The sequence below is a fragment of the Genypterus blacodes genome, unplaced genomic scaffold (genome assembly GCF_046128005.1).
Source record: "Genypterus blacodes isolate CSIRO-AG114 ecotype Tasmania unplaced genomic scaffold, CSIRO-AGI_Gbla_v1 ptg000141l_1, whole genome shotgun sequence".
Classification (NCBI taxonomy): domain Eukaryota; kingdom Metazoa; phylum Chordata; class Actinopteri; order Ophidiiformes; family Ophidiidae; genus Genypterus; species Genypterus blacodes.
Genome location: NW_027466943.1, coordinates 1,593,990 through 1,618,926, shown reverse-complemented (window position 1 = coordinate 1,618,926; position 24,937 = coordinate 1,593,990). Strand labels below are relative to the sequence as shown.

Below are 24,937 nucleotides of genomic sequence, written 5' to 3'. Positions count from 1 at the left end.
CTGTCACATTGCATGAATAACCACAAGACAGCAGCTAACTGACACAACATTGAGCAACATTGTGATGTGTTCTGAGGGTAATATGAATTCCGCTTTGGGTGTCAAACCACCAGAATAAAACTGGGTCATTTTCATTTTCAAAGGTTTAAGAAATGTTTCTGGTCTTGAATCAACATAGACATTATATAAAATAGTAGCTAACTGTTGTCATGACAGAAAAATAGAAAGTATGGTCTTAAACACACAAGCTGTAGAATACAGACTAAGGTTTACATGTGATGTTCCCCGTGTGATGATCCCCATGTACACTCCAGCGACCATTCCTCACTTACACCACATCAAACTGGGGGAACAAAAATTATGAACCACCAGGGGTAATGTGAGGCCCGAAACAGAAATCACCCATGCTCTGAACACATTAGGGACTATCTCTGATTTCACACAACAGTAAAAAGGAGAATATCACCAATCAATGAGATCTGCATTTAAGATTTATGTTATGACGGTAAGTAAAAACAGCATCAGCAGCAACAGCATGTGAGGGCATTGAAACAAATCTCACCGTGCTTCATTGCTTCTCCTATCAGTTCTTTTTCCTGTTTTTTTTTAAAAATTGAAGTTACAGACTCAAAAACATTTTATCCGCGCTACATTATGTGAATGTGTAGTGTTAATATGTAGTGCCAATTACAAAACACCAGATCCGTGTGGGACTTGTCTGGCTGATGTGTGTGAGGCATTGAATGAAGCAATTTTAAGCCTGCCTTAAAATGTCCACTCCCATACAGCACTATCACTCTGTAGAGGCACAAAATAAATCTTAATCCCAGACTTGACCACTGCCAGACATCCAGATTGAGTAATCCAATTTGTTTCCTTACATTTAACAATCTGTGCGCATGGATTTCCACATCATGCACATGCAGCCATGTTTCCTCATTCATAAACAAGTGAGTCTTTTGCATGCTACAGAAGATATTCAAAACACATTGTCACACAAAAAGACAGTCCAACAGTTGATTTCCTCTGCATGAAATCTGGGAGATGTTTTAACTCGATTTGCCCTGATGTATGTTAGTGCTTAATAAATCTGATCTTCACACGCACACAAACACAGCCTGAGCCCTTACCGAGGACATGCCTTATAACAAAATGTTGTCAATATCCCTCCAGTGTGCTAATCCACAGAAGAAAGAGAAGCTTAATAAATGTGTGCCAGTTTTAGTGGCACTTATTTAGAACGGTGCTGTTGTAGTTGGCGTGATGTCTTTAAATGATATACTTGTCCTCACAATGCTCCTCCCTGGGGTTCAGTAGATTCCATTTTGACGGTCATTTAGGAAATGTTCCTTTGTGCCACTGTATTGCAAACCATTTGTCAAACATGGCGAACATCTATGAACCGCTATGCTCACCATGGCCAATTGAGACCCCCTTTTCAAAGTGTGAAATGTACATCTCGAACATAAAGTTTGGTACTGAAATGTGGTACTAAAAAGTGGTGTAAGCTTGGCCTCAAACAAAAAGAATGTAGAAAAAAATCCTGACAACATCTGGTTCTTGTACGGCATGGCTCAGTCTAATGAAATAATATCCGACATGCTGGTGTCGACCCCTCCTGTGGACGCCCCTCCGCCCCCTGTGATGACCCGGGTCTCGTGAATAGAGTTGGCAGTGTGAGTACTAGCATCATAGTGGCTGCTGGAGGAGGAGACCAGGGCTGAGCTGGTGCTGGCAGCTGCTGCGCTCTGCATGCTGCTGGCAATGTTGTCTAGGAAAATGGGAGCCCGGTAATGCTGGGGAGGAATACGCAACAGGATCAGCATCAATACATCGATATTAAAAGGCAGATGTCTTTATTCTATAATACACCTATGAAATATAAGGTATTATATTAGCTCAGTTTGAATAAAGATCAGGACATAAAGTACTTAAAAAGTCATAAGATGACAGAAGAACACACACTAGAACACGATGCACAGTAAAGATCTTATGCTACTCCATGTATCTGTCTGTCTGTCTCTCTGTCTTGCTGCTGCGCCGCTCCTTGGTCAATAAATGTTATGGAAAGTGGACACGCACATGCTTCGCCAATTTTACAAAAGCTTGTACATATAGAAGATTGACAATACATTGCGACTAATGATAAGAATACAATTTTGCAGCTTTAAAAATACAAAAGAAAAATCACACCTGAGGATCTGCTTGAATTAACGAGAAGAAATCCAGACCTAAAGATAGGACAAAAAAAAACTGTTAACTGTCTCTTGGTGAGTATGGAGAAGTGGTAAGTCATCTCAGACAGGTGACTCACTATGCATATCTGCAGGGAGGGTGGCGAGGGTGGAGTGGTGGAAGGGGACAGCATAATCAGCAAGTGTGGAAGTAAGATATGGTGAGTCCAGGGCCTGGACGTTTGGCACTCGCACAGTGGATGGCTGGTAGGTCAAGACTCTGAGAAAGGTTTGAGAGCAACCATTTAATAAAACTTGTATATAAGACAATATATATTTCCAGATGTGTTTCTACAAAATGATTAAGCCTCACCCTTTCCCATGCAACTCCTCAGACTTGGAAATGTAAGCGCACCGCTTCTTGAGTGGTGGGTCTGTGTTTTCTTCATCATCAGAAGACGAGCTTTCCAGGGTCAGATCAATGACATCAGCCTTCTTGTTTGAGCTGGGCTCAGTAGAATGGGGGACCAGTGAAGCCTGCCGCAAAAGAGTTGTGGCTAAAGGATAAAGAAAAGACAAGTTATTTTCAACTCCGGCCAGTTTTGCGACTGTCAATGTCCGGTCAAGCTTTTTTTTCCCCAATCAAAACAAAATGGCTGTCTACAAAACATTGACAGGGAAAAAAAGGAGGCTGCAACATTTTAACCAATTCTTGGTCTGCATCCGAATTATACGGTGATTATATTTTGGAGAAAAAAGGCTGGATAGTAGGATAGTATTCCTTGCATTTTCATGATTTTCTATGCACCTTCTTACTGGATAACTAGAAACTTAAACCTGATCTCGCTGAATGTTTTTAAAGTCAATATGAAAGACCTGGAGGCAGAGATGATGTGTTCCTGGAGGTGTTGAGTGTTGTCTATCGTCTGTTCTGTTTGCAAGATGTGCTTTACTCTGTGCTGGTCGGTCTTGACTCTTTATGCTCAGGAAAATACTCATTGGCTTTGCATTGACACAAAGTTGAGATTTTGGGCGTGTGCCCGTCAACAGTGCTGGGTGGTAGCAGAGTTGTCAAACCGAACTGTGGGAGCCTCATTGTTACTTCTGACGTGCTATGTTGGGGTGGTATGCCGAGACCTTAACTCGTCTGTATAATTTCAATGACTGAAATGACTAAGTTAATTCAATTTAATGTTTTTGGAAAACCAATATTTGACAAAACGTGAAATCACATATAACATTAGCAAATAGTTTTCATCTGACTTCTTCTGCATTGCAAGAGAGACTAAAAGAATGTTTTCGAGCGGTACAATAAAAACACCACAGAGACGCAATATCATCATACTTACTCTCAACCTTTGGAAGAAACTGAGAGGAGACCTTGACAGACTCTTTTTTTGGTCTTATGGGACACCAAGTTCCGTCTTCCTGAAACTTGATTTCATCAACATCTGAGCAATCATTAAGGATCTCCAAGAATAATCTGAAAAAAAAGAAAAATACTTCAACGATAATATACTGTACAGGTGCTTTATCTGCTGTTAATGACACAAGCACACAGGCAGACCACAGTTATGACCAATTTTAAACTCATGAAGGGACAGCTGAGCAGAAAAGGTTTAGATACCAAGTGAGGTTTGGAATGGATTGCATGAAAATTCTCAAAACTATTTTATTTTTGAATGAGAAACATTTCCAACACAAAGCTAATCAATTGACTAGACAGTCAATTAATAAACATGTAAACGTGTCCCAAACAAAGCTCAGAAACAATGTGGTCTACACATAAACATGACAGATTTTCTCTTTCTCTTAACTGACCAGACAGAGTGAAATAGATTGACTAACCCATCAATAATAAGACTCTCATATGCAGCCTTCTTGTCACACACAGGGCAGATCCAAGTGGGTTTCTTCTCATTCATCTGCAGGTAGAGGGCAGCGTCAAAACACTGCAGGTGAGAACAGGTTACTGCCCGGCATGGAACTGTCAGCCGCATCTTACCAAGCTGGAGGAGAAAAACAGGTAGAGGTGAACCAGATAACTGGAAAGGATCCTTTGGAATGTAATCTTTTCTTGTTCAAGTTTCAGTGCATACTTGGTTATAATTAAATTAGTACATTTTGTATTCCTTTAAGTATTGGTAAGGTGAAGTGTCTCTTTAACTTGCAATATATTATCTGTTCTTGAATGTGTTGTTTCTTTTACCGGGCACATGAGCGAGACTCGAAGGCTCGTTGTGGCGATCTCGCTGTCTGGATCAGCTGTCAGCTTCTCTTTTACTGGAATACAGGGGGAAACAGACCATTAAAATGTGTGTATGAAAAAAAACGAAGCAAAGTTCAAAATTAAGAAAACCTGGTCTTTATGCCCATGGACACCTAGCTTTAACATTTAAGTGTGACTGTGCAGACTGCAATCCTCAAGACTGATGGCTTGAGGATTCACTGTCCCTTCTACATGTATGTTTAAAATATTTTAATAGCTCAGAGTTGTATGTAAGATGTATGTTTATAAATGGCAGTGGCACGGTCACCCTGTACCTTGCACATGTTTAAATAAAAACATGAATATATGAACCTGTGTATTATTTGAATAGCTTCGAATTTAATGCACTGTTGGGGCATACACAGTTTCAGGTTGTAAAATATGTGAGGCCTGCAGCACATTTTTGAAGCCTGTCTGACTCTGATAAAGCATGGAATCCTTTGTTCACAAAACAAGAAGACCACAATCTAGAGTGGTAGTGGACCAAGCCCCTCTGCAGACCTTAATGTGAAGATGTCAGAGACTCATCTGTTGCAACATTGGTCAAAAGGTTAACCCTTGTTTGTGAGGTCATTTGCAGTATAAAAGAGGAAGAGGAATCTAAATTGAGTCTCTCCAGTTCAACCAAGCAGTAAGGAAGAGGAAGAAATCCAATATTTCCAGTAAACACAAAACCTTCAATGCCTGCACCTCCGTTTGCTTTCAAAAATTGTCTGACCATGACTCATCTTGTGGACCAAGCAGCGATTCACTTCGCCCTTTTCCTCCTACAACACAAAGACAACTTTCCAACTTCTTCAAGCCCAGAACTGAAGACTTGGAGCAAAGCTCACGACAACGGACAAACCATGGACTCAGTGGAACCCTCAGCGCAGCTGTCCAAGCGATACTACAGAGAATCACAAAACGGACGTGGTTCTATTAAGTAAGGCTTTGATGTTTGGGCAGATTCAGATTCAAAGTCATCTTTAGATCTAAGTAGATAGATACACTGTATGGAATACTGTATTTTCTATGTTAAATATTTCTGCTATTGTGTTCTTTAAGTTTTCTAACCGTGCTTTTCAGCACAGAACCTGCATGGTGCATGCTTCCTCTCCCTCTCTGCACCTCTTAGGTGATAAACCCCCTGTGGTGTTAAGACACACACATGTTCTCATAACATTGGCACATGGCTGATTCGCCACCTAAACCAGCTGAATAAGCGTCTTTTGTGTGAACATTTCCAAAATGTTGAAACCCAACACTCACATTTTGTATCAAAATGCACTTCAATTCAGCAACATGAGCTTGTTTTTTTCTGAATACATTTTCAGTGTCAAGCTCACACCAATAAATTCACATCATATTAATCTGATAAAAAAACAAACACGCACACACTTTCTATTCACATTCGCAATTTGTTGCCTTTGGCTGTTTTCAAGGCAGTCATTGGCAAATCCGGCGTGCGCTTGCTGGCCGGATGTTATGGTGTCACGTAACCAAACCTAGCAGCAGCTTCATTTGTTGAACTGACAGCTGATTGGCTTATAATCGTTTTGTGACAAAGGAGGCGGGATTTGAATTTGATTGGCTAGAAATCCTTAAATTATTCCCATTTAATTAATTAATTAATTACTTTGATCATTTTAATTGATAATTAAGATTTATGATGAATCTTTGAGGCTTAGGTCAATTATCTGCTATCCTTTTTCCCCTTTTAAATAAGGGGTGGTTCGCCGAGGACTTTAATTTATAAAGGTTATTACTTTTATTTTATTTAATTTTATTTAGATAGCAATATTTGATAAGGTAATTTTACCAACATATAATTGGTGCCCCGTGTGAGGCGTGGTATTGTGGATTTCATTCAACATTCTCACAAAACTATTTCTGAAAGGTTTGGATTTTATAAAGTTTATAACTTGAATCAGAGTTTGGATTTGCTGAGTTGCTGTCTGTCACAGACTGTGTTGTTGTGTCTCCTGCTGTTACGTTCATTGTTGTGCTAAGTGGTTGCCTTGAGAGAGTTGTGCTGCTTGTGTCTAATTTGCATAAAAAGGAGCTTGCTAATCAGTGTCCTGACCAGAACATCTTAACTAGGACAGCATCATCTGGTGGGCAGCTGTCATCACTGTTAGTGTTTGCAGAGACTCCCCCTAGCTGTCACTAGATTTCTTCTTCCTTGCCCCAAAGGGATAGATATGAGTAACCAGACTCCATCAGAGTATGGAGCTGAAGCTCCTCAGGCAGGAAAGCCTCACTGTCTGATTTGGTTGCTCAACTCCTCCGAGTTACTGTAAAAGAGAAAGAGGAGCTTGATGGCTACACCATAACTCAGTGTGACACTGAAATAGTCGATTTAGTTAGAATGGTTAATGAACCTAAAGGACAAAGATTGTCTAGTAAGGAGATAGTTGGTTGTTTATTCTTGCTCTTCCATCACAACGCTCATTTACAAATAGCCACACTTAGTGGCGAGGTTGTTACCCTTAAGGCAAAGCTATCATGCATTATGTTTTGACCTCCAGAACACTACTGTCCTGTTGACACACAGGGACTAGGGGGGGGGGGGGCGCATGCTTACAACCCCCATTTAATGTCCTCAGTTGTATAAATGCTTGTAAATACAAATACTATATTGAATTCTGAGCACCATTCTCTCATTCCTGTCACTGTAATTAGACTGTGATTTTGTTTTGTTTTGGTTCTTTTTAGTCAGCTTGTGTTCTTGTCTCCGGGGATGTTAAAATCAGAACATTCTCTCGTGCTTGCTTTAGTATTTAGTTTCCTTTGATCGTTTCAGTGGAAACATTGTGCTCGTGTGCCATTTATGTTTTATTTATTACGTTGCCTTTTACATGAAGATGCTTGAAAATGTTACCAGTTGATGTATGTAAATTTGGGAAGCATACTCTGCCACAGTTTCAGCTGATAGCAGGTCATGTCCACCAACACCAGATCGGTACATGAGTCTTCCAAAGTTGGGTGAAGCATGTGCATTGAGCTGCATTGAGATCATTCACAAGTTCCTCCTGTGTAGTTCTGGGCTGATCCCTAACCGTTTTCATGATCATCAATACCCCACGAGTCGAGATCTGAGCCCCAGACCGAGGGCGATTGATGGTCATTTTGTGTTTCTTCCATTTTCGAATAATTGCACCAACAGTTGCATCGCGGAGTGCGTTCTCAAGGCTGCAGCCCTTTCTGTCCCCGTCCACCAAGCATGAGACACTAGGACAGGGGTGGCGAACACGCTGCTGACGTGCGGCTCACGAGCCGTAAGTGGGTATTTGCCGGCTGACGTGCGGATACGCAAACTGACCTGCGTCCAATCCCCCCCTCCACCCCCCCGTCAGACCGCCTGATCGCGGAGCAAACTGGCGACTGATGTATTTTTGTTGTTGAATGCAGATTGCGCACGATCACTTTTACTTGAATTGAATAAGCAATATGTTGGATTGTAAAACGGAGATTATCTGAGTTGTGGAATAATGCATTGCAAATCTTTGTTACATTTGTTTGTTTTCAAGAGAAGATGATTGAGGTAATTTGGAAATATTCATGAGATAAGTTTGATATTCATTTTGGAGGAAATAATTTTTATATTGCTTAATAAATATAATCTATAGATAAATCGACTAATCGAAAAAATAATCTGCAAATTAATCGTTAAAAAAATAATCGTTAGGTGCAGCCCTAAAGGGATCAAATAATTATTTCCTCCACTGTACCTAATAATGCAATAATCATTAAGTATTTTGCTGTCCCACATGTGTCTACAGTAAGGAAGGATTTGGGGTTATAGCCACTTGATGTAAAAAATGTAAATGCCATAGTAGACATGCCGTCTCTGATGTGTGTGGTTACTTAGAGCTCTGGAGTGGTCGGGGTTCCTGATGCCCTTCATCCGCAGCCTCTGCAAGAGCAGCGGTGATGTGAGCTGCCTGACCAGGTACACAGACATGGAATATGTCTGCACAAGAACATGATAATAAAACATCAGAGATTCACAGTTACGTTCCACCTAATTGTAAACACTCTTCAAGGAAACAATTGTGAATGTGTTATGAAAATTGAATTTTTACTTTTCCAATTTCTGGTGCCCATGTCACCGAAATCTGATTGGGCACTGCAGATGATAGTCTAACCAATGAGGTAATGTTTAGAGGTCTGCCCGGTCTCTTCTGTTCCACTCCGTTTTTTGGTGGTGGCGCATAACCCTAAAGACACAAAACACTTAGTCAGCATCTAGTATGAGGAAGTATATTGCACCAATTTTCTGGAACAAAGCCTGCACTTACTGGCAAAGGAAAAAGTTTCCCGTTGACCTTTATACAGAGACTATTTGGGTAATTGTCCTCTTGAGGGCAGCTCGTCTCTGACAAGCAAAACCTGATAATACAAAGAAACATATGTTACCATATCGCCATTTGTACCCGTTTCAAGTCTTCATTTCAAAAATAAGACATCAGTAAAGTAAATGTGATGTTTTGGAACTAATTAAAAATACTGTAAAAATGTGGTTCATACAACACTAAAAGATGATGTTAGTATCTGCAAGACTACATACGGCTGTGTATGGTTGTGTACATCCTTGAAAGCACCCTTTGGATGTTACTACCTTTTTCTTGTAACGCCCTCTCCCTTATATTTCACCCTCTATACCCAAGCCCTATCCATCACCCCAGCCTTCTTCAAGACCACTGCTGTTAAAATCTGTTGTTTCACTTGTTTGTCTTCTTTTTGACTTTCAAATACAACACACTTCAGCTTAGACGCATCTAAAACAATTTCATACTTTCAGCTTACTTAAGACCACAGAAGAACTTCAGAGGAGAACTTCAACTCTATTTTCCTCTATATTTTTCATACTTTCAGAAACACCTCAAAAAAATCTTCCCGCTACTTCCTATTTATACCATTCCACTTTTGAAATATTCTCACGACCTTCAACTATTCCCAGTGGAAGTCAATCTTTCCTATAATTCATAAATTCAAATATCACAATTTTTGAAAACTGCCACTCTTTAACACTTACCTAGTTCTACACACACTACACAGCAAAACAATTAAAACAATTCCTTGAATTGTGCCATGCACTTTGAACTATTTTCAAAATAACAACAAATGCTTGCAAGAGCCTCACAATGTTGCAGAAACTGTTTGCAGACCTCTCATGCACATGAATGCAATGAATGACAGATGCACCATTGAACTGTGATTCCAGGAAGGGCATCTTTCAAGCGATGGAAATCAAGCTGTTGTGGCTCATCACAACGTTGTCCAGCGGCACACCATCAGCTGTAAATAATTCAGTCATTTTTGTATAAAACTCAGACTGTGGCTCCTCATCAGAGACAAATCTGAGCTAGTTTCCAAAGCTATGTGTGAACAGACTTGGTCTGGTCACGAAAATGCCTATATCTGTGGTTTCGTCAACAAGTATAATGCATTCCATAAAGGTCTGAAAATGCCAAAAAAAATTAATGGATGAAGAGCATCCATAGAACAAGAAGGTAACAAGAACCACCTAATTTCCTGCCTGCTGATTTTGCAGAATCCAGAATGCATGAACACTTGTAAATAGGACCTTAATTTATTGTCCTTTACAATCACCTTAGATTCCATTCAAAATGTTGGATGTAGTAAGTGCATGGTGCTGCAGTAAGAGATGAATTAAAACACACTGAAAATACAATACAATATACTGACAATACCACTTTCTAAAGTCTTAATGTATGAGGTCAAAAACTATTTCTCACCTCAGTTGAATTTGAACCATATAGTCCCTTCTGCCGCCTGGCAGAAAGTCCCTTTAAACACACGACACATAACATTATTCATTCAAAGGCTATGGTGGTTATGGTGAAACTAAGCGAACCAGATTTGAGGTTTGAAGAAATGGTCCTACCTGGATATGCATACTTCTCGGACCTGCTGTGGTGTCAGAGCAAATATGAAATATTTTTCTTGGTGATATCTCTGTGCAGTACTTGCTCCTAAAAAAAACACAAATGATGGAAGATAGTTATAAATACTCCCCTTAAAACAAGAGCAGCATTTGGAATATATTTTTGTAATCTAAATCTATACTACTTCGGTCTCAACAGATCCTACAGTGCTTTCACAAGTCAATAATAGTGTCCTTGTCCTCTGTGCCACATTTTCATTTAACAAAATTTGGCTCAGAATTCTTCAGCATTGTTGGTTTCATATGTGTATATTATCTCCAATTGTTTGTCCCTGTAGCTTTATTGCCCATCAGATCAGTTTCATCTGAATTTCTTCTTTCTCTCAGAACTTAAGGTACATAAAACTGTACTGAATCATGTGTTTACATGATTCAGTACAGTACAGTACATTTACAAGTATCGAATGGTGACACAAAATGCTTGGTCGGGTTTTTAGTTGTGATTAATAATTCGGATCTAGGTTCAGATATTTTCTGATTGAAATCATAATTATGGCAATGTTATGGTATTTAGATGATGTCAGAGGTCATGCATTATATTGGCACTGACCATGCCACGACACACTAACCCATAAGGCCCAGTGTAAGATTTTCTTCACATCCGAGCATGACTACACTGTTGAAGCAGATTAGAAACACACAGACCGAGGCTTGAAGGCTTGATTAGGACATCCAGTACATCATAGAAAGGGAGTGGCTTCATCTGCACGTCGGGGTGAACAGGAGGAATGAGCGGGGCTTGCTGCTGGAGATTCATGCTGGTTTAGCGTCATGCAGCACAGCTGGTACCACCTTCAACAGAATGAAGTCTGTGTCACAGGATGGAATCCTGCTAAAAAAAAGAGAGTCTGTGTTCACACTCCCGCAAACAGGGACTATGGTGGTCAAAACAGGTACAGAAGTGTTAATCCAGGAATAACAGTGGCTTTTGACTTGCACTGCAGTAATTCTATTGCAAATAGAAAGAGATTAGGACAAACTCATGCAGACAAAGTTGTGCTGTGTGATGCAAAATGATCCACAATACACTACCTACCATCATCAACTCACTGCATGTTATAAATCATATTTTAACTGGAAGATGTGATGTACGGTTCTTTTTTACAGCGAAAAGATATGAAAAGAGCCATAAGGCAAGTAAAACTCAGGCAACTAGAATTGCTAGTAGAGACGTTTCACCTCTCATCCGAAAGGCGTCTTCCGTTCTGACTGACTGGTGGGGATTCCCAGGATTTAACCTCTGTGGAGTTGTTGTCGCTGACTCCACAGAGGTTAAATCCTGGGAATACCAGCCTCCCCACATCTCTTGACTCACCCCTTAAACGTGCGCTTTGGGCATTTCTACCCTTTTATTGCTGACCCTCCCGTAACATCCTCCCCATGATATTTCAAGGCCATCACCCCAGCCCTACCCACCACCGCTAACCCCAGCCTCCCCTGACCCTCCTTGCTGAACAAATGTGACATCATTAATTATTCAATGCAAATAAAACAAATGCAAATCAACCTTGATCATGTCATCCATTCATGTCTTCCATCTCCCACTACTATAATATGCTTCTTGCTAAAAAAAAAAAAAACACGACATAAACATGTAAATGATATGAAATCACCTTATGTACATTCCGGAACCCTAACCAATGTTTCTGCTTAGTGCTAAGTGTGGAGGCAATTTGAGGAATTGTGCACATTGAAGACGCACGCACCCCAAGTATAGGATAATAGGGAGGGCTGGCCCCTACTCTTTGTATGAATACTTGCTTGTTATGTTGGTACTTAAGTAAAAATTATGATTCATGATTGTGCTTTTTTGTGGACAGTACTTGTCCACATAATGTAATTGACCTACAACCTAGAAGTAGGTGCTAAAGTAATACATTGTCTAACTTTGCTTCAGGTAAAAAATGACAGTCACACATCTGAGCACAGAAATATAAGTCCTGTGGAGCATTAAACAGAAAAAAGACGGAAGGAAGGAAGTCTCTCACCTATGCTCACTTTTCCTCGCTCCTATGACTGCGGAAAGCACAATTTCAGTGATTTTAAACAATTTTCAATCACGCTTAACATTAGTAGCTAGTTCATTTCACACAACAGAATTTGAGAAGAAACCCTCCACTCACTTTTCTTTGTCTCTCTGCCTTCAAAGCAGCAACACTGACATGTAATGACATGTGATTGGATTCAATCCCCACATGACTGATAAATTTGTCAATTGGGGCTCGTCTTTAACGGGACAAAGAAAGCCAGGGCCTATTTCCCTGGGAGTGCTTGTGGCAACAATCAGCCCTTTTTTATTTTGGATTCTACAATTAATCAACAGCACAAAAACAAGAGGACTATTCAACAAATTATATACTGATATTGTACACGACATACCCCCTACTAATACCACCAGCAACTACCACATGTTAATTACGTGCAATGAAACTCCAAAGTTCTGGTTTAGGTGAAACACGGATATAGCAGCTGGACAATGCAGTGAGCACATAGAACTTACATACCCTATTTATCTTACTTTGACAGAGTTGGAATACTTCCTGGACAATAGCACATCATCATAGCCTCTTACTCTCATCTAAATAGGCTTTGGGAAAAGGTCCGAAAAGAACTTTTATTTGATGACCTAGTGAACCAATTCCAAGTAAATGAATCTTTAAAACAAATCCTCATAGTGGCACCCCTGTTACCCACACAGACAATTCTATTTTGAGTTAGCAAGCATTATTTACCTCCAATGTATGACTTCCAACAAAAACGGTTTGCAATTTTTTGAGTAGGCCTACTATCAATTAGCAAACCAACAACCTTATTGGCAGAAGAAATACGACTGAAAATGGATGAAGATAGAGGGGTGCCAAGATTGATGTGAACAAAAGTCATCTCAGAAATAAAGTGTGTGTGTATATATGTATGTGTGTGTGTGTGTGTGTGTGTGTATGTATTGCAAATAGTACCTACGTTTAAAAACATGTCACTGTTACAAATACCTTCGCACCTAACACAATTTGATCAACCTACAGTATAATATACACAAATATATAAAACATTAGATGAACGAGCTTGAGGCTATTCGGATGCAGACGAATAGTGGTTACATTGAACAGTAGAGTGCAAACAAACAGGTAATTCTGGGTGGTTATGTCACTTGTCGACCTAAAGACTGTGTTGTTGTTCTACAGGCTAAAAGGTCTCAGCGACTGACGACCATCTGAACGCAGTCACATTAGGTTCACCTCTGTCGTGTGAACACCTCGCAAGTCCTCTCGCACATGCAGAAATGTTGTTTAAGGGAAAATGTGCTTGTTGTTTACACAAGCACATCGAATTAAGTTAAGTCATATTCCTAATTTGTATAACCTGTGTAGAGACTGCTGTATTTGAAAGCAAAAACAAGCACTTAACTAGCGACGGGGACATCTCTGAACAACTCGCAACACATCTACTGAACAACTTGTTAACAAAATGTGGTAAACTAACAAAGAGGTCATCTGAATACGTGATTGCGTTCAAATGAAAACACAAAAAGAACCTACTTGTAGATAGATAACTGGAGATTCTGGGAGCCAAAGATTAGTCAAATCCATGTGCTGAAAATAAACACTCCCGCATTCTACATGTACATTCACTTTAGTTGTTACACGCTTTACTTACACATTGTAACACTGACAAAGCTAAGTATAAAACTGTGTTTTTTCTTTCGTATATCCCAAACTCCCTTCCAACCCGCCATCTTGTGGCTCCGGTCAGCCCGCCCATGCAAACTGCTTCCGGGTGACAGATAAGGGAGGACAACGAGAAACCAAAACCCGATACTGGGACAAATGGTGGAAACTTTCTCTTGACTCGCAACAACGGACGAAAATGTTTATTCCGTATGTAACAGGACACGTGTACACGTATATTGCCACAATTAAATATAATGCATTCAATATAATGGCTGTGCTTCCACCACCACCATATACAAATAGGTGAGTTAAATTATGAAAAACAGCTATGGTAATTTTTACCTACAATCCAACAGTATATTCAAAACATGTGTTCATGTGATATTTAGTTTAATTAGTCTGCATTGTGTTACAATTAATCTAATAGATGTATAGTATTAATGATTCCCTGTGGAATGCATGTTGCCAAAATGTGCCTTTAATGGCTGAAATTATGTCCACTAGGATTTTTTTCTATAAATAAATCTCACATAGTGGAGATATCGACAAAGTTATCAAAAGCCAGAAAAGTGTAACATTGAATTCACCAGCAGGCAGACAATGAGGCCAAATGATTAGCCATCTTTATTATGAAACAATATTGGGACCAGATCAAACAGCTGTTACATGGTGTTTTTGGCCACTCCAGTCCCTTTCCTTGTCCTGACGCATCCCTGGATATTCAGCCCTCTCCCAGCTGCCTTGCAAGGTGCTTGTTCCCAAGACAACCTGAGAGCTTTGCTTCTCTCCAGAATACTGGATCCTTCTACAGCCCTCCTCCTCCTCCTCCTGACTGTTGGGTCCATTTTTGCTGGGGAGCACACTAAGGGATCTGCCACTAGTCTGTGATAAAGGGCTGTGTTTGAACTATAGCAATGTGCAGGGATGCCCGGTGTGTGTGTCTGTGTGGGGAGCATGCATGAAAGCTTCAAATTAACAAAACTGTTTTTTCCCAAGTTTATATTATGTCAAGTGCCAATCAAGACAATGAAATGTAGTGAAGGTTAAAGAGATTTAAAGAAAATAAAAATTCCTACTCATGTAAATACATCCTGAAACACTACAGAGTACACGTGATCTACACTGCAGAAATTCACTGAGCAAATCTCAAACAATTGAGCATAGCGTCATTTAATTTGTCTTCACAAGGTGGTCTACGCCATATATTGAGAACAGCTCTATCTCAATTACTCAAGACTCCATTGCCTGCATTTTTGTTACTGCTTAGGGGCTTACAAACTGGGGGTAAAGGAACTGTGAGGTGGATTGTTCCACACAATGCAGCAACCGTGGAGGTCATTTCAGCTCAGGGTAACATTTCAGTATAAACCTCCAGGTGCTAGCTACAGCTTTCGATGGTTTCAATCAGCTTAATTAGTTTTCGGTCTGCATCAATGTTTGGTTGTATTGTGCATTACAGATTATTGATGGAGATAAACAAAAAGAGTTCTGAGGAGGATTGATCCACACAATATGGCACAAGCCTCCAGGTCCTAGCTAAGGTTTGTATTTTCAGTCTGCTCAACATGTTTTCAGTCAGTGTTTCTTTGTATTGACAGCTTACCAATAATGGAGATGAAAGAAAAAGAGCTTGTCTATGTCATACCTACTAAACGCTATACTTGTTCATAGAGGAAAAGTCAAAAGAATTAATACATTACTTTGAGTATTTCCTTCTCTAATATATCACCATCTGACAATGTTCCCTGAACTTTTTTCTTTATCCTTTTTTTTACTTTAAGAAAACAGTAGAAAGTTAGTAATGCTTCGGAGCTTTATGGCAAAAAGGAGGAGGATGCAGAGGGGGAGGAAGCTGTCTGATCCACAGAGAGTCCTTGGTGGGGACGGAGGCCGAGGCTTCTACCGCCTGGCTTCACCCAGGCTGCTCCTGGGCTGCTTGGAGGACCAGTCGGGAAGGAGGGTGAGCAAGGTTGAAGGGGGTGGGGATTAGGGATCAGGGAGGGAGGGCAGATAGGAAGGAGGAAAATTGATATTTGGTTGGGCAGGTGAGACAGACAGAGGAGAAAGAGATAGAGAGGGCTACACTCTTGTCAGGTGATCAGTCCATTGGCCGCTTTTCTCCGTGTTTCTTTGTAAACTCCTCAGCATTCTTGAGGAATTTTTTACGGTCCTTTGAGTACTCTTCCGCTATGTCTGCCCTCAGGGGATGTTCTGGCTGGGGGTCATTCACCAGTTCGATGAGGGACTGAATTACTGCAAGACAACACACACACAAACAGGGAAAGAGTCTGTAAATAAGAGCATCAACTACAAAACAATTTTTGACACAGTCATGAATGTGGAAAGGTATGCTTGATAAGACAATATCCTAATAAAGGCCCGCTAGTGATGCCACAACAGCATTTGACGTTTTTTTCCACTGCTGGTCAATACTACCGAGCTGTACCAAATTAGACCGTATGCCTACTCTCTTGTACAGGGGAAGGAACCTCCTGGGAGAAGATGAGCATGGATTCCTCATTGAGATCAAAAGGGAAGACGCTGATAACGCTTTATCGAACAATCTATCAATTTTCACTTGTATAATAACTTGTGAATTATCAGTTGTGAAATTGCATTATAAACAGCTCTTTGAAAATGTTTCACTCTGCAGGACAGCAAATATACGATCCACTGTGATGTTGTAGTGAGAACTCAATTTAATAAAATGCACACGGCTGTCTGTGGCCATACCCTCCGAATCTATTAAAATTTGGTTTTCTGACTGAGTGGCATTGAGTGCCTGGACTTCCCTGCAATCCAGTTCAGGTTCATTGGGTCCATTGTTATTGACACGGAGAGTATGAAATGCGCTCTCGTGCTGTACAGTAGTTCTACTATTAAGGGAGTTGGGGATGTAAACATTGTCTGAAAAAACGTGTGTTATCCATCCTTCAAAACACACTCTCGGTGGCATGTGTCCCTGCAAAGAGGAAGAAGTTGATGGGTAAAACTTGGGGGATGCATTACAGTCTATACATCTATTACATTGAGTAAATGAGTAAGATTCTGAATAACCACTTTAAGATCTAGTAACTACACAAGTTACAAAAGATGAAGGTTCCATAAAATGTGTTTGACACAGCAATCTAATGACAAAGACACATTGTGCATTCCCTTCACAACTAATCAAAACGCCATTTGGCCAACACTTTCCCTCAAAAAATTGTCAGGAGGGAAAGTGAATATGACTAAGTTATTCTGCAGTGAAAATTGGTCCACACTGGACTCAATCATAAGGAAACAAACTTTTTCGCGTCATTCAAACCTACTGGGGATATCAGGCTTACATAGATTGCAGACTTTAAGGTTAACATCATACATGAACTCAAGTTATGGCTGCTGCTCATAATAGAAGTAGAAAATAGAAAAATGTCAAATTTGATTCAGAAACACTTATATCACTAATTTGCCAACACTGTTTAGCCAAATTAACCTTGAAAAAAGTTTTGTCTCAAGTATATTTATGAATGCAATATGCCTACATCTGAATGCTATGAGACATTTTGTCGAGCAGTCCTGTCCACCAAAAGGTTGCATGTATGCCATACCAGGACTCATCTACTGGCAAGCATGTTTAACCAACATGGTGGACTTGGAGCTACGTTTTCACTTCATATGATGCAACGGTGCTCACCCAATGGATGGGGTTCATTGTTCAAAATAGAGTTGGGGGTTAGACTTGCCAAACTGGCGCAGACATGATAAATCATCCTTGAGGGATTATATGGCAATGAGGGATTAGGAAGTAGCTAGTACAAGTATTGGAACATGGTTTGCTATGCCTTTGCGACCACACATAAGGCATGTGGCAATTGAAGTTATGCAAGTTAAACTCTTAGCTGTTGGTTTTGGAAGGAAATTTTCTTACGATTTAAGTCGCTTTGGATAAAAGCGTCTGCTAAATAACCGTAATGTAAGTTGTATGTAGTATCAACTATGGATCTCCAGGCCGTTCCCATTCCTGTTGGATTATGGAGGACATATTGTCAAGACTGATCACTGAAACTGCTACTTTGTTGCAGGTAAGATATATCTTTGGGAAGCCATTATAGATCAACTGATTTTGTATGTTGTATCTGCACAAGTAAAATTTCTCAATTTGATTTAATTTTAGCACGATTAATAAATTAGCAAAGATGTGATTGTGCTCTAAAGAGGTCTTCAGGTCACATTTTAGCTTTTAAGAATAATTATTTTCACTCTTAATGGTACCTAAAAGTTTCTCACATGCTGCAAAATAATTTTATCCTTTTGCATATATTCCTTAAATAGGGCCAATAAGCTTGAATTTAACCCACTCAAGATAGCAAATCAAAATAGGCCATTTTGATTAGATTTTTCATGATCATCATCTTCATGGACTGTACTTTCATCCAAAGTGCTTTACATTGACCCCACATTAACCAATTCTGTCACACGAAACACTTAAGAATACTCCCACCTTGGTCGGTTTTGGTGGCAGGCTTCCAGTTCTCTGCACTGATGATAGGCAGACACACCTGCCCCTTTTCATCGATGTTGGGGTGATAGATCTTTGTCTTGAATGTGATCTTGGGGGGCTTGAATGGGTACTCGGCGGGAAAAATTATTTCAATCCTGAATGCACCTTTGTCATAAGGGGGGTTGTCCTGGAAGTGAAGGAGGAGGTTAGCAAGGAAAGGTGCCAGCACGGTTAAGCAATTAATCGTGAAAAGTTAAAAGAACTTACAGGAACAATAAGCCCTTGCCATGACAACATGTTTGATTCGTCAACTTGAATGTTTCTGAAGTTTTTCATTGCATTTTTGCTAATGTCGTCAAGTTCCTGAAAAAAAAGAGGGCACAGTTTCCATTAGAACCGAAAATGTCGAGATGGGCTGATGGACAGAGATGCATAATTACAATAGTATAGATTTTATGCTTGGTCACTTATTCTTGGTTACTGGAAATTGTTGGCTGTGACATTGTAGAGGGTAATTAAATTAAATTAAATTCAGATAACTACTTACATTTGCTCTTCCTCTTTATTCTATTATGTGCTTAATCATTGATTGTGACATTGACACACTTTCATCATTCGTGTTCAATACTACAACTGCTCAAAAATTAATAATATTCAAAAGACGTACATGAATTGTTACTATGGGTGTTGCTCGGATTTCAAGACATTAACTAAGCATTTTCCAGTAAAATAAGCATTTACATCGACAGCAGTGAAAATTGCAACTGTACCTATTCATGTTATGATTTCACCATTAACTTATCTTATGCCAGTTACATAAAGCCAACAAGTAAATAAACAAATAATAAATGGAAATTAACATTTCTCGTGACAAATGCATGTTCATTCTGTGGCCGCCGTTAGGAGATCACACCTTTTTTCAAACAGTCTGAACTGTTTCGTGTGGGACTGGGGAGTACCTGGCGTTGAAAGCTTTCATACACATTGTGACAACCGCTACGGACAGTGTGTAGCTACTGTACGCCGAAAGGTTGTAGTTTTACATAGAGCAGATCAGGGGGAAGCTAGCTCCGGTGTCATCCGGGCTACCTGCCACCCAGCTCACCGAGCTAGCTCGGCTAACGACAAGCGCAACTGGCAAAGCGGGAGAAACCCCACAACCTTAGCAAGCAACTGCCAAAGCCTGAGCTAAAACACCGGTTTGGTGCTCGGGTAGATTGTCAAGACCGACAGTACGTAACCAACATGCCAATTCAGGCGCTTTGTGATATAATCACACAACAAGCTAATGTTAGCTGCTGATTCATATCATCCTCTGTCATCCTTCATAACGGAGTCAGACCATAGCAGCTGCCATAGCTGACGGGGGCTAACTAGCGAGCTGAAACGAAGCTAGCATGTTAGCTGATTAAACTTCACCCCGCACCGCTGAATTTAGATGGATATCGCGACATATTCCGTATCTACCCATCTCTAACTGATCTAACCGTATTCGACGCGAGTGGAGTACAGTTCTAGCTAACGAGGAAGTTATGTAGGGAAGCGTGGCTTCTTGGTGGCTGCGGGCAGGCTGCCTCTCTGTTCTTTCTGGCCTAACTTACCGGTGCTTAGCTGCCAAATATTAGGTTAGCTAGGTGGCTAACAGTGAGGAGTCTCCTCGGTTTTTAGATTTACACAAAACACAGACACCAAAGGTGTCTACAGGCAACAACATCGTTCGATGTGAATCTAAGCGGACCAACAAATCCGTCGGAACACCCAAGTATCCGCAAGTAACTAATTACTGAAAATAACGCGATCGGGAGATTTACCTTGCGCAGCCGTTTGCTCGCCGACATCTTGAAACTACTGTGTGCTCCCAGAAAACACTGCGAGGCAACTATGGGGACTCTTCTTCTCTTTATTTTAATCACTACTACCAACCACCACTAAGGGGCGTTAGCTCCAATCAGAAATGGAGAGTATATCACCCAGTTGGATTTTGAGGATCTGTCAAACATGTCATCCCTTTAACTTTAAAAATAATTGAATGAAGTAATTGATCAAGCATATACTCTGAGAATGTCTAATGTGAAAGAGACAGACAAGGAGAAGACATTAAAATAGCACATTTCCAATTCGCACCAATGATTTTAATAATAAATCATCATCATAATTTTGCAAATTTTGACGGAAATTTGAGAAATAATGTGCATATTTTGATTAAAATATTTATTCATTTTATGCCATACAGTGTGCAGTGCATTCATTGAACCTCTGTATTGTAGAAAACACTGCATCGAGGTTGTAATGTTGTGCAATTTACAGTAAGCTCCTTTTTGCAGTGTCAACACAAAACTGTGTTATCTTTTGGTTTTCTAAAAATGTTCCCAATCTGCTTCTGGCCATTTCTTGCTCTGACCCTCATCCATAGTGCCTTTCCTCTGTATTGCTGAATTATTCATGAGTAATTCATCAGTGCCTCCAGCTTTACACAAATCCATGATTGTGGAATTGAATGCAAATTCAATAAAGCGCTGCATTTCCCAAAATATTTCCCATTTTACCAAATATCTACCACATTATCTAGCCTCTATGTACATTTCACAAAAAATACAAAGATTAACAAAATTGTCTCTGAGAATGAAGAAGAGTTCATTCCTCATGGAGCAAGCCAGCACATTCATAGCTGCTACATCCTGTATGAGTTGAAGAGAGTAAACCTTGTAGGCTCTGGCTTCTTGACATTTCTGTGTATGCAAATACTATTGAGTATAAATAAAGCAATTATATTAGAAAAATACTATATAATTGATATTCGGCAAATAAACACAGTGTACAGCGTCACAGTGTTTAAGGCTTGTAAATATATATGTGGCTGTGTTTAATGTTCAATGTCTTTGAATACTTTATACATTCCAGTGCAATACAGTAGGTAGAAGAGCAATGCTCATCTCTAGGTGGATGAGGGTAGTGTGGAGTGGTGTGTCTATGTTGCCAGCTATAGATCTGTTGTGCCAACAGAGCTGATCAAGGGTGGGTGGTAACATACTAAAGATTAGCTACTTAACATGCCACAAAGTAGTTGCTTGTGATGGAGTGGGGCTGCCTTCAGAAGGTTGTTCTGAAAGTTGTTCTAAAAATATATTTAGCTCGTCCTAGAGGGAGCTAGTGACAGTTACTACACAGCTGGGTGCCCTTTAAAGACTGAAATGGTGTCTTGTCCCTCGAACTGAACTTTGTCCAAATGTTGTCCCTGTGTTCCCAATTGGCTGTCTTGATCACTTCTTGGAGGTTGCAGCTAGATTTCTTGAATTCTTCCTCATCTCCGGAGGCAAGGGCGGTGTATCGCATTAGCAAGGGCAGCTGGAACTGAGCTGTAGATCAGTGGTTTCAGGATAAATCCTGTGACTATTTTAGTATGTACATCGATGTCATCATCAGACATGACATGACATGTTTGAAATGACAGTGAGCATACAGTTATAGGACATTTTGGAGATTGTTTTTTTTAAACAATTCTATACAAAGATATACACTTATAGTAGACAATTGTACCATTAGATTCCACCATCAAAAAATGTATTATTTTAAAATAATACAAGTAAAAATACAAGTTCAAAATCCAAATTTTTCAATAAACAAACATGCCATTTTTATACTTACATCTATAACCTTCTTCATGAGAAATAGTGTGTAGATGTGTGCTCTGAACCCTCCTGTTAAGATTGATACCAAAATATATCCCTCTGAACAACTGGGAAGTATTTTTAATAATTTTTTAATGTAAGGTAATCCTTTTCTGGAGAGGTTGTGGTCATACCTCTTTAGATGCAAATGTGCATTTTAGAGTACTTTAGATTAGATAAGATTACGCTTTTTTGTTTTTGCATGTCACAGGTACAAGCAACGAAATGCAGATAGCCTCTAACCGAAGTGCAAAAGCAATAATTAAAGCGTCACTGATCGGCCAAACCACAACCGATTGGAGCAAGTGATAGCACGTTGGAAAACTTCACTTCACTGAATTTCTGCTTTTGGATAAAACCAACGTCAACCAAGTTAGTCTTGGCGGGAGAGAGTAAAATTCATGTGATCATGTGATCATGTGATCACTTTTGTGATCACAAAACTGATCACAAAACTGATCACTTTTGTGATCTGAGGCCTTACTAACTTGCCAACCGCTTGACACATGCTCGGCTTACGCTTTGGGACAGTTCAAGTTATAGTAATCTGTCACATTTAAGATTTATTTATCATGTTGCATGCAATTCTCGCGCAAATTACATGCAATTGAAATTTTTCTTGCACCCCCTCTTACACACACAAACACATGCCTTACAGAGGGGGTGCAGGGATATATATATATATATACTGAATATAATGTGTTCTGCCAATCAGAATGCCAGCATTAGTTCTGGCGTGCCTGTACGTTTCCTTTCCTCAAATCTCACCAGAGATAATCATTTCTCTGGATGCTAAAAAAGCCTTCGACATGGTAGAATGGTAATACTTTACATTACATTACGATCATTTGGCAGACGCTTTTATCCAAAGCGACTTACATTACGTTACCACCCTTCGCAGAGGGGGGAGCAATTGAGGGTTCAGTGCCTTGCTCAGGGGCACCTCGGCAGGGACTCCAACTGGCAACCCTCCGGTTCCCAAGCGGAAGCTCTACCCACTGAGCTACTGCCTCCTACTTATTTGCAGTATTGAAGCAATTTGGCTTCAGAAACAAATTCATCAGCTAGGTGAGATTATTACACTCATCACCACAGGCCAGTGGCCATACAAATGATATTCGTTCAGAGTACACTACACTACAACAAGGGACTCGCCAGGGATGCTCCTCATCCCTTTTTGCTTTGGCCATTGAATCACTGGCCATCTCTTTACAGTCTTCCACTCTCTTTAAAGGAGGAGTCATCTCACAAAACTGAATCATGTGAATTACAGAGGGTATGTAAACTACCGGGAATTCCCAGAATGAAAGAGAATGCGTAGGGAAATTGATATGTGATATGTGGACAGACAGAAAATTTGAAATATAAAAAGGTATAGTATAAGTAAAATAGTAAAATAATAATCCAACACTCACTGAGTGAGTGTTGGATATCAACATTTTGTAAATGTTCATACAAAAGATGCTTATTCAGCTGGTTTGGGTAGAGGATGAGCCATGTGAATAAATGTTACTAATAATGTAAAACTTGAGTAGCTCTCGAACACTTTTATTTTGTAAAATTAGCTCTCAGAGTCTAGTCAAGTCAAGTCAAGTTTATTTGTATAGGCCAATATCACATACAATGTCTCAAAGGGCTTTACAGACCCACAACATTTCCCAACCCAGCCCAAAGCTCTCAAGGAAGACGAGGAAAAACTCCCGAGAAAACCACGATAAATAAGGAAAAAAGGAAGAAACCTTCCAGTTCCATGAGAGAATTCCCTCTCCACGAATGGCTGGGTGTGCAACAGGAAGTTCCAGTGGGAGGAAAAAAGGTTGGAGGCCCCTGCTTTAGACAAAATGAACAGTACCTTCATTTGGGATGCAAAGCCTCCAAGGATCCGCAAATCATTACTACAAACATGTAAGGTTAGTGGAGGTTCCACCTTACCAAACCTCCAATCCTATTACTGAGCAATTCATACCGATAAATTACGCTACTGGGTTGACTCCCCTGACCTAGCCTGGTGCAGGCTGGAAGCCCAATCCTGCTGCAATTCCTCTTCCGTAGCTACCCTAATATATTCCTCTCTTCCAACCAAGATCTCAAAGTTCACTAAAATACTCTAGTCTAGAGAGTTGATATCAATTTTGAATACTTGTAACACTTGTAGACACATCTCCCCTCGGTCCAGTCAGCAACAACCACCTGTTCTCTCCCTCATTCTTGGACTCAACCTCCGTAGCATGGCATCACAAAGTCATACGTTTCCTTAATCTGTATTCGGATGGTAGTTTTAACAGCATCTCCAATCAACACAACAGAGATTACTTGCAAACGAATTACACTTTGCCGCTAACATTTTCCAAAACTTCCTTTCCTCTCCTCCTCAACTAATGTGCGAATACCTGCTTAAGTTCAGGACACCACTAAGAGGGACCATCTCTGACATCTATTGCTGCATCCTGAAGCTAGGGGACCAATCCAATTCTAAAATATGGGCCGTCTGCGAGGGTGAGCTTGAACTCCAACTAGACACGGACTGGGATTAAGTCATACGCAAGGGGTGCTTTTAAGTTCATGTATTTTATTTTATTTTTTATTTGTATTTTCAAATTATAGCAGTGACATCATGAGTTGGTAACAAAATCATGAATGGAACCACCCTTGCATCTCAGCATGGTTAATGACATTGTGAGTTATGATTGACATCACGAAGAACACTACAGAGTCCGACATT

At 40.1% G+C, this 24,937-nt stretch overlaps 2 protein-coding genes across 10 annotated transcripts; both read right to left on the bottom strand.

Moving 5' to 3' along the window:
• Positions 1-618: 618 nt before the first annotated feature.
• Positions 619-14,176, bottom strand: pias2 (protein inhibitor of activated STAT, 2). 9 transcript variants are annotated; one of them, XM_076165087.1, is made up of 15 exons: positions 14,051-14,175; positions 13,933-13,955; positions 11,042-11,228; positions 10,337-10,424; positions 10,188-10,238; positions 8,727-8,817; positions 8,511-8,645; positions 8,293-8,398; positions 4,384-4,457; positions 4,023-4,183; positions 3,524-3,657; positions 2,548-2,731; positions 2,315-2,454; positions 2,194-2,231; positions 619-1,796 (listed from the first exon to the last, which is right to left on the bottom strand). In XM_076165087.1, exons 3-15 carry the CDS (start codon positions 11,151-11,153, stop codon positions 1,575-1,577), a joined length of 1,536 nt encoding a protein of 511 aa, XP_076021202.1. In that variant the 5' UTR covers positions 11,154-11,228; positions 13,933-13,955; positions 14,051-14,175; the 3' UTR covers positions 619-1,574. The 9 variants fall into 9 exon arrangements, with proteins under 9 accessions (XP_076021202.1, XP_076021204.1, XP_076021206.1 ...); XM_076165089.1 differs by having other exon boundaries at positions 11,042-11,225; XM_076165091.1 differs by lacking the exon at positions 13,933-13,955 and having other exon boundaries at positions 11,042-11,188; positions 14,051-14,176.
• A 484-nt stretch (positions 14,177-14,660) lies between these two features.
• On the bottom strand, positions 14,661-20,448 carry ube2l3b (ubiquitin-conjugating enzyme E2L 3b). The gene is made up of 4 exons (XM_076165094.1): positions 20,359-20,448; positions 18,815-18,910; positions 18,548-18,734; positions 14,661-16,317 (listed from the first exon to the last, which is right to left on the bottom strand). Exons 1-4 carry the CDS (start codon positions 20,383-20,385, stop codon positions 16,163-16,165), a joined length of 465 nt encoding a protein of 154 aa, XP_076021209.1. The 5' UTR covers positions 20,386-20,448; the 3' UTR covers positions 14,661-16,162.
• Between the last annotated feature and the right edge of the window lie 4,489 nt (positions 20,449-24,937).